General features: G+C 39.1%; 1 protein-coding gene across 3 annotated transcripts; it reads right to left on the bottom strand.

Annotated features, from left to right (window-relative positions):
- Positions 1-4,461: 4,461 nt before the first annotated feature.
- On the bottom strand, positions 4,462-10,263 carry BHLHE23 (basic helix-loop-helix family member e23). 3 transcript variants are annotated; one of them, XM_034788016.1, is made up of 3 exons: positions 9,230-10,263; positions 8,384-8,464; positions 4,462-7,476 (listed from the first exon to the last, which is right to left on the bottom strand). In XM_034788016.1, exon 1 carries the CDS (start codon positions 10,010-10,012, stop codon positions 9,287-9,289), a length of 726 nt encoding a protein of 241 aa, XP_034643907.1. In that variant the 5' UTR covers positions 10,013-10,263; the 3' UTR covers positions 4,462-7,476; positions 8,384-8,464; positions 9,230-9,286. The 3 variants fall into 3 exon arrangements, with proteins under 3 accessions (XP_034643907.1, XP_034643906.1, XP_034643909.1); XM_034788015.1 differs by having other exon boundaries at positions 8,384-10,263; XM_034788018.1 differs by lacking the exon at positions 8,384-8,464.
- Positions 10,264-10,494: the final 231 nt, after the last annotated feature.

Below are 10,494 nucleotides of genomic sequence, written 5' to 3'. Positions count from 1 at the left end.
TAGAGATGCCTTAATATTCTCTTTATAAGAGGAAAAGGACAAGGGGATTGGTAAACCAGTAATAGCACTGACACCTCCACCGTGCATGAGTCTTCATAAACTGAGGTTACTGACTTCATAAACTCTTCCTTCTGGGGCAGCAGCCCTTGGGTTGAGTCATGCCCAAGATGCAGACAGTGGCAAAGGAGAAGCCCACTGCCAACACTGAAAAGATTAAAATAGTGTCATTTCACATTCACAAGTTAGAATCTAGTGCAGAGCCTGTCACTTCCCACATTGCAAGAATTAGAAGTGACAGAAATGAACACACAAACTCGGAAACCCATTAAAAAGATGCATTTTGCCCAAGCATATTTTTACTTTCAGGCAATTTAAAAATTCTGGCCCAGATCCTCTGGTGTGGCTCAGTTGTGGTCAATGCAAGACCAGAGGGATAGAAAGGCAACAGGTGGCTTCTTTAAGCCACCTTTACGCGCCTTTGATGGGGATGTTTGGGAACTAGCTGGTCTCCGGTGCAAGTTCAAGCTGCCTCAGATCTGTAAGGGGCTGTTCTAGCATCAAGGGATTACTGGGAAGCAGGGACCCAGCCACACCCCCTTTTCCCTGGATGTCTTTGGTGAAAAAGATGCCATGGGGTGATGTGTGTGACACAGCACCAGTACAACAGCTTTATTCTACCCAGGCAGAGAGAGAGAGGAAAAAATGATTGTCAGTGTCAATATTATTGAAAAAGCAGCGTAATCGACTGATTACAGCAAACAGCTGCAAATCAACAAGGTCCTGGGTTCAAATATGTTGAGCCACTCATTCATTCACTGTCAGTGTATGGCTGGCGGTAGACTTCTTGATCTTCTTATGCCTCTAGCCACCGTAGTCAGAAACTAAGTAAAAAAGAATAGGACATTACTGAAACCCAGATGCTGCATATGAGCTCTGCTTATCTAAGAAAAAGAAATGAGGAAAAAAAAAATATAAACGTCTTTGAATTGACAGGGAGAAAGAACAACTATCCAACTACAAATATTTGACACATTTATCTTGAAAATCCTCCTTTCTGTAGTTTTGCTTCCATGTAAGCATCAGATTGCGAACTCCTCACTCCCCATGGGACTGCTTTTGTGAGTAGCTACTCACAACTGCAACTGAAGAGATCACAGCCTGGTCCTTTTCTGCTATCAAATTCCCATGAAAATCAAAAACAGGAAAAGTTGCCTCTCAAGAGATTTCTCCCTCCTCCTTCCCCCATGAAATAAAACATAAATGACTATCGGACCCCAGACCACTAAGAATGAAGGAAACATTCCATAAAGGTATTCTGTTGAAATGCGCAGGAAAAAAAAGTATATTTTTATGTACTGCTGCCAGCAAGTCTAGCGCTTCTCTTTGCCAGGGCGGGCCCGATGGAAGATGTGAGTAGTACAGGAATGAACTTGCCTATGTAGTGCATTCTCTTGGCACCTGTATTATTCCATACAGTGCCATCTTTAATCACAAAGGAGAATGTTAAAGTAATAGAGCTCCTGTAACTAAAATGTTTTCTATTCTCAAGTCTTTTAGAAGCTGACTGAGGCAGCAAGGGGGAAAAAAGCCAAGGGGAGAAAACTTGTTATAAGTAAAATTCTATTTTCTTGGACACTGGAAAGTATGTAAACTAACCCAGAGGCCTCCAAGTCAGCAGCCATTTTAACATTTTGCAAGAGATTTTCATCTTTTCCCCCTACAGCCTCAGTTCTTTTGTAAATACTGAGCATGCCCACTATGGCTGTCACTTGTTTAGTCTACTTTACACTGAAGGTGCCAGGAGATAAGAAATATTTAAGGCAGTATAATTCTCAAATCAGTGGCATAAGGATTTTTCCAGGACTTCTCTTGTGAATAGCACAATGCATTACACTGAATATGACCAAGTATTGAGTGATTAAAAAAAATGACAGTTCAAGTATTTGGATGCTGCCATTATGATGAAGTAGGAAAGATTAAAAATAACAAAAAACAAAAACCAACAATCCAAAGCATACACTGATTTTTTTTAAATGAAGTCAAAATGATTAGAAATAGTTTCTTTCATCAAAGTCCATATTTTCATTATACTGTCATATTGGGTGCAGGCTAAAGCAGTTTTGAAGTAGTAGTTTGTAAGTATGTGCAATGTATTAGTCTCTAGCATCATCAGATTATACGTTGTACTAGATTAAATGCAATTCCGTAATAGTCTAATACAAAAACAAACCGAAATGAAAAAGGCACAGTTCACGTGTATATATAAATAAGTTAGAGATACAAATCACACACATACTTTCCTGTGTGTTTATAAAAGTGTTTGTGAATATGTTATATATCGTAACTGTGCACACATACATATTATATATGTGTGTGTGTGTGAATATACACATAGATATACAGAAACATAAATACAGGTGAATTTATCATTTTTTTCCCCCTCAATCGATTGGCCTGCCATTTACTGGAAGGCAAATAAATGATAATTTCCCTACTGGTATCACTAAAGAAGAGGAAACATTTCTACAGAATATACAAAAGTTCAGCACTAGTAAATTCTTACAAACACCATTACTCTGATTACTGTTTCTGCAGAGATATGTCTGCCTCATTGTCATTTCTGATACTACATCAAGCGGAGGCTGGTGGGTTCCCAGTGGTGTTGTCGCCCAGTTGAATATGACCTTTTTTGGGTGACCGCGTTCAGGTTCTGGTGGAGATTTTTCCTTCTCCTTTGTGAACATGTTAATAATATTAAAAATTATAGAGCCTAAGACGCTAAGCAAAGTTTAAAGCATGGAAATTAAGTAGGCTTTTTTCATTAGCTTTGCAACTTTTGTGTCACTTGTAGTAAAAATGAAGGGGGTAAATATCTTTGGATGTGGCAAATTTTAAGCCACATAATGGTGGCGATAAAAATCCATAATGTCAGTTGCCTTGTGGCAATCAGCAAACATTTCGCATTATGCTTGCATCTTAGGGTTTGCGGCCAAAAAACAGATTTGCCTCTGTCTCATTAAAATAACGAATGCAGTCCGAATGGATCTGCAATGATTCACTGTACGTCACACTAAATCACGACGCTTTTTGGAACCAACTGACTATGGCCTCATTACTTTAGACAAAAGTGGGCTTGGAGGAAAAACTGTGGTGATGTTTTTTTGCTCAGCCATGTTTTTCTCTTTGAAATACTTAAGGCAAAAGAGCAGATTGATTTTCCCATTGGTAGCTTATGAGGATTGGGTTATATTATATCTAAAATTTTGTTTTAATACAGATAAATGAACAAAACACTAATGTTAGTGCAGGAGATTAGAGGTTAATCATATCCACACATTTTGTTTTTTAAGGCTAATTTTACTGAACATGATTCATTTTGATCAGAGATTTAAAAATGTAACTAACTTGTTTAAAGGATACCGAAACGGAATTTTGAATTATTCTGTAAAATGTAATAATTTTGAATACATGTTTGTTCTCATTCCACATTATGTACGTCCTTAGATATTTGTGGATTATCTTGTGTTAGGCTTACATCTTCCAGTTTCCCTATCTTCCATAACAATGTAGCAGAAGAATACTGCAAACCAATTTTGTTGTCTTTATTTGCACAGATAAAATTATTATTTAGACAAACATGTTTGTTTTCGTTTCAAAATTACCCTTTAAGAATGTAAGCATGCAGCTTTTATGAATTTGGAGAATAAATATTAAATCAAGTTTTAGTGTTTGGAGAGTTGATTAGGAATATTTTAAAGGTTAAATTGGATTACTTGAAAATGATCTGATATATATAAATAGAGAATTTTAGAAATTAGATTTTAAGAAATGGGCATGTGTTTATTGATCCATGAATACATTCCAGCTTTTTTTTTTTTTTTAAATCGGTGGAAAAAATTAACCACAGTCATGCTGAAAATCATATTTTGAAGATTACTCTACGAGAATGGCAGAAATCTCAAATATAGATTTGAAAAAAATCAACATGCAGTAATGTATTTTTCCATGTTGGTGGCTGATTTCTTTTATAAATGTATGCCTCAATGTAATGACAGAACACTGTACCTTGATACAAGTTGTTCTAGTTAATTGCAAGATAGCTGCAGTTTTTAAATTTGAGTAACACAGGTTTCTAATTTAGTAGGAAAATATTTTGTTATATTTATATAGTGAATTTTATATTTCAGATACAAGAAAAATTATATGAGAAGCATCCATGGTTTAAAACATCACAAATCCCTCTTTTTCATTTCCCATTGAATAGGATACTGAAGGGGATTAAAGACTAAAGACATATCACAAACAAATTTACATTATCAAAATTACTGTAATCAGTCTTTTCTGCATTAATAAGGATTTAATGAAACTTTTCTGCTTTGCAATACCAATCATAACTCTGTCAGAAGACAGTGGAGTGAAAGCAGATTTTTAATTAAAATTATTGTTTTGTGCATTGTTTAAAAAAAATTGTGTTAACTTAGGATAAAAACTGCTCTTTGGATGTTTCAAATACTGTAAAATTACATGTTGGGCAATAAAGCACATGTAATAATAATGTATATTAGCTTTAATAATGCTGTAAAACCCAAGCCTTTTACATTTGGAATAATGTTAATGGAAATTTATTTGTAAATTTATGCAAATATTTGAACTTTTCCAAATCTACACCATCTTAATGCCAGCTAAACAATCTTGTTTCATTTTGCAGAGGGGATGCAGTACCTTTCTGTCCTGCTAAATATAAAAATCTCTCTGAAGCCACAACATTAGTACTACAGTTTAGACGACTTAGTTCATAAAATGATGCAAATGCTTTGCAGGCTTCAGTTCATTATTCTCTTTGGTATTGAATATTATTATGTAGAATATTTTACCCTGGTATCTACTAGTGCTTTGCAGGATGGTCTCTGTGCTAAGTATCCTATTCGCTTACTTATTCCCTCCCCTCCCCCTTCATAACACTGAATGCCTAGTTTTTGCCTTGTAGACTGAGTCACTCGAAATAGTCTGTGTTTTGGAAAGAGAGGCCAGGAACTTGCTACGCTGGGACACTTTGCTTCCAATAACTTAAATACCACTCAGCCAGGACACAGTTGGCAATACCTGGCTTGTTCTAAGTATGTGGAAGCAGTACATTGAGGCCTGCATCCACCAGTGGTCCATACTTTGTAACCATGGTGCAGGTCTAAAACAGTAACGGGATAAAGGCTGTACAAATTCCTGCTCCTTTTGATGCTTTTTACAATAAATAGAGTTGCATCGTATTGCTTTCAGTTCACAATTTGAGTTCTGTAAAGCCAGGGCTCCACTGCAGTTAGTAGAAGTTTTGCCAATTACTTCAATGGGAGCAGGATTGGGCCCCACACCCATTGCTTCCTGATAAACCTCACTTCTACTAAAGACTTAAATCGTAGAAATGTATCCGGAAAGAATGACTACAACAAAGATATAGAATTATAACTTAAATTGTGCTATGACTGACTGCTTTGGGAATTCAGAGAAGCCTGGTTTCTAGCAGAAAACTGGATAGTCACGATGGTTAAAGGGTAGTAAAAGGCTTCATTACCTTTACTACAGTCTATAAGTTGTAACTGACTGGGTTTCAGCAAAGAGAATTAAAAGTAGACTGTACTCTGGACTCCTCATCTTCAAACCTGTTGCTTCCCTGTATTTCGTTAATCAAGTTTTATCTTGTAATCTAAAGAACACTTCAGCCAAGATTTGACATTAGCAATGCAAATTGACAACTGTTTCCTACTCACAGTTAATAAGATTATACTGATTAGAAAAACATTAATGCTAGTGACTAATATTACATATCTTACAAGCGACAGATACTTGAGAACCATTTCCCTCTTTGCCTGTCTTTCTAAAGGTGTTTCACACCAGCTGCTCTTAAAGTTTGGAAAACTAAATGGAACTAGAAAACGATATTTTTTAATTAAAGCTGACATTCAGTGTATTTTCTATTAAATTAAGGAGAACAGTAATAAGATAATTAATAGATTCATACACAAGCTGCATTTCAGTATTATCTGAGCATACAACACAATTAATATTAAAATGAAGGCTAGGCAAGATAAGAACAAGAGTATTTTAACATAAAAACGGATTCTCAAAATTTCAAAATCCTCCTTTTGCACCCCCTAAAAATTGCTGAATGCCACAGATTTTATTCTCACGTGGAATATAAAATATAATTTGAACTGAAAATTACATGAAAAGGGTGAAATCAAATGACAATCTGTAGGATGTTGTCAATTTATTGCAAGGTTAACTCTGAAGATACTGTACCTGCAAATGCAATATTCTCGCATTAGGTATTATTAGAGAAGTGTGGACACAACCTGATTTCTTTCATCCAAAGTTAAGAATTATCCTCACTGAGACTTTAACAACATTACAAATATAAGATATAAATTAAACTGAAGCAGACACCTTCTGGTTAACAAGAAAACAGAAGAAGGGTTGCTTACCTGTGTAAAAGTTTGTAAGTACTGCAGACACTGTTAGATGGAAACAATTTATCATTGTGCCTAGCTTTCAGACTAACCATTAAATAGTTATGGTTTACTCTGTTCTAGTTAAATGCTATACTGGTGCTATATGCAGGAAAGAAAAAGGAAATAAGTAGACTCTCTCTACTTCTAAGTTATAAATATACACCTTGATGTATATTTTTAGTCATGTCTTAGACGTTATTTTAACATTACTGTGGTGAATTCTAGATTTCTGCTTTTGAATGTCCAGCTTTTAAAAAGTACTTAGATACTGTAACCTTGCCACATTTCCATATGATTTTCTTGATCTTCTATGTTTGAAATTCCATTTTTATCCTACTGGGTATGAGAGCATTTAATTCAAAATTGGTTCTGAGCAGAGTTCTGAATATCTCAAGGTCCCTTAGAAAGTGGATATTTTAATTGGAGGATGGATATGACAAAATAAGGAAGCATTTTTTTACTGGAAAATTGAGAGAAAAGTTAATCAATAAAATTATATCCAATAGCATTGTTCTACAGTACACCTTATATCCATGGAGACTTCCTTAAGCTATCAGAAAAAGAAGCAATTATAAACCCCATCGTTATTAATGATCATCTCTGAATCAAACAAGCTTGTTTTTAATATGAAACTGTTAAATTCTTTATTCTACAGCTATTTTAATAAGAGTGGAAACTTAACAATTAAACTATTCTGCATTTAAATAACACCAACTGCTCCGTTTCCAGCGCTTTCAGCTAGAATTAATAAGCGTTTATCATAAAATCATGCTTTAGTGTTAAAATTGAACCTTTGTTGAAAATCATTTCTGGCACTGACTCAGTCTGCAGAGTTTAAAATGATTTTTGTATTTCCTAGTCGTTTTTGCTTCAGCAATGGTTCTTCTTGCCTTTATTTTGTCAGAAGTGTGTTAAACATACTTTTGTGTCTCATCTCGCTCTCTCTTTGTCTTGACACATAGAAACAGATAAACTGAAAAAAAAAAAAGGGAGGGATGAAGAAATAAAAATGGAAATGAGTAGAAACCAGTTTTAAGCATATGTCTGTACGAATGAGGCTTAATCACACACTTCATTTTGCAAATACAAAAGTCTTTTGGAAATGTATTAATTAAAATTAAATACTACAGACAAGCAGCTTTAGAGGGACTGCAGTCCTTGCCAAATTAGCATAACACTGGCGACAGCCATGGAAATTGGTTTAATAACCCTAAATAGTTACACCCCATTCCTAACACAAATGGCCATGGACAGGTCTAGCCCCTCAGGCTGCTACTGTACCAGTTTACGTGGTCGCTCTGACATTGGGTGGTGGGTATTCCTGTCTGAACACAAATCACAGAATGCACCTCAATTATTATTATATAATGATTTGTGAAGTATACAAGGCATCACAGCATTAAAAAAAAAAAAATCCCAACCATTTAGGGACTAGCTACAGAGCTCACTTGGTAACTTGCACCAATGTGACACACACTTGGAGAGAGCTTTTGGTTTAGTGATCACAGTGGGCCAAGCTTCTGACATAATATAGGATTAGGATTAGCAGATACAATAGAGAACCAAGCAAATAGAATACCAGTGATTTCAAACAATCGTTTAGAGTCATCTCTGGCATGTTTTATTTTGTTCTGCGCATTAAACTCTTACAAAAATAACTGCTAAGTTATTCTTCTAATGAAGCTGCAGCTTTGAGGACAAAGACTTTAGTCAAGTATCCAAATGCAAAACTCAAACCAACCTATCCCCAGACTATTTCTCTTGTAATGACAAGAGTAAATCACTCCCCCCCCCCTTCAAGATTTATGGGATAAGTTAAAAAAAAAAAAGTATATTGAAATGGAGTTATCCGATAGTATTTTTAAAACTGACTCACTCACCTAACTTCCACCAGTCTAATCCAAATGATGTTTCTTTACACCTTACATTGACTTCATCATTTATTTTGCTTAGACTGCCAACTGGTTTAGAGAGATGTAGGACAGAGTAAGTGGTTATTCATGTCTTTTATTTGTTATAAATACACTTTAATACGTTGAGTGATTTTATGTTTTGTTTACCAAAGATGAGCAATGACTTTGGAAAATCATCTGGAAAACCCAACCAAGTTGAGAAACAGGCAAAAAAACAGGCAACAGTGTACAATCAAAATACTTTTGTCAGTCCAAGAATGGATTCTTAACTTGAAAATAAACTAATAATTGTAAAGCTTCCATGGTTTTACCAACACCACAACAAACACCTGAGAGCTGATCAGACGGCATTTTAGTTTAATTCTTGGGCACTATTAGATTAATTTCCCCCTTTTTATAGGTGATTTTGCATTCTGAAAACATTGCATAGTTTTTACCCAGGTTGATCAATCCAAAGAAAACTCACTGAGATTTCCATTTCCAGATTTTCTCTCTGTGTATGGGTGTGTTTTAAAAACTTTGTTTAAACGGACCAAGAAACTTTGTGGGCCAAAGCAAGTTGATAGGCAAAAGTTATGCTCAAAGTTAATCCATTAACAGGCTGGGAAGAAAATAAATAAAAAAAAACACTACAGAAAGTTGCAAGCAGCATGATTGCATTAAAAACCATGGAGGGGTGGGGAGCATTTTACAGAATTTTAGCTAAGTGAACTTTAAAACGGCGGGGTTGTTTTGTCCAAACAGCTTTCAAATATTTCCCAATGAGAGAGCAAAAGAAATAGTCAAATACAAAAGAAAAAAAAGAAACTTAACTGATGGTTGGAAGCCAGGGCTGATGGAGTGGGAAGAAAAGCGGACAGGCAAAAGAACTCAAGGTTTATCATGACAGTGTTTGCAGAGAGTGGAGGTTGTCCCGGGGAAGGCAGTGCATTTCTCAGGGCAGCTGGGCAGGGCTGTGCTCGAGAAGGGGTACACCGCTGACTGTCCGAAGGGGTTGAGTGTGGCAGGGAGAGGGGTACTGAGGCTCTGCCCTTGGTTCAGGTAGGCCACGAGCCGCCTCATCTCCTCTAGAGCCTGCGCCTGCATGAGGATGTAGTTCTTGGCCAGCAGCAGGGTGGCGATTTTGGAGAGTTTCCTCACCGAGGGGCTGTGGGCGTAGGGGATGACCGAGCGCAGCCCGTCCAGCGCGTCGTTCAGGTCGTGCATCCTCCGGCGCTCCCGGGCGTTGATGCTAAGCCGCAGCGAGCGCGGCTCCTTGGGCTTCTTCCCCAGGGCGCCCGCCTTGAGTTTGCCGTCCCGCTCGTACGCCGGGCTCCCCTGGGCCGGCTCGAAGGCGTCCTCCTCGTCCCCGCTCTGCTCGCCGCTGCTCTCCGCCGACTTGCCCAGCGGGTTGGGGTGGAAAGCCCCGCCGCCGCCCGCGTAGCCCCGCGGGCTCTCCGCCGCGCCGCGCCCCGGGCCGTAGGCGAAGGCGGACTGGCCGTAGCTCTGAGCCAGGGCCAGGTAGGGGTCGCTGCCCAGGGACTTCAGCTCGGCCATCGCCTTCTCGGGGAGGTCCCCGGAGCCCGGGAAGAGCTCGGCTCCCTGGGCAACACTCATGGGCGCACGGGGCACTTTCCCTGCGCCTTCCCCCCCTCCCCCGCTGGGGTCTGCGCCCCTCCTGCGCTGCGCCGCGCCCCCCCTCCTGCGCCCTGGTGGATCGCGGGGTCTGCGCCCCTCTCGGATCTCGGTCTGCGCCCCGCTGGGACCTCGGGTTTGCGCCCCCTCCCGGGGGGGGTGCGCGCCCTGGCTGGGTGTCGGTGTGTCTGGCTGTGTCTCGTTCAGGTCTGGCTAGCACCGCGCTGTGCCCTGGCTGGGGGCGGGATATGAATCATCTCCTTTCCCAGCCGCCCGTTATATTACAGAGAGGGGCCCGCTGGGATTCACCAGCCGCCCAATCAGAGAGATCTCTTTAATTAATGGTATTGTCGGGCATTAAAACACAGGCAGGAGAAGCCAAGGGAGCGCCCGGCCAGGGACGGCTCCTTAGCCACGAAGCCAGTGTGCTTCCCCCCAAGGCCAGGTCCCGGCCCTGGATGGTG

Source organism: Trachemys scripta, chromosome 12 (genome assembly GCF_013100865.1).
Source record: "Trachemys scripta elegans isolate TJP31775 chromosome 12, CAS_Tse_1.0, whole genome shotgun sequence".
Classification (NCBI taxonomy): domain Eukaryota; kingdom Metazoa; phylum Chordata; order Testudines; family Emydidae; genus Trachemys; species Trachemys scripta.
Note: the sequence above shows the minus strand (reverse complement) of the source record. Positions and strands in the feature narration are given on the sequence as shown.

Bases quoted from the DNA above. Each gene is read 5' to 3' on its own strand.
- BHLHE23 (XM_034788015.1), bottom strand. From the start codon at position 10,012: ATGAGTGTTGCCCAGGGAGCCGAGCTCTTCCCGGGCTCCGGGGACCTC.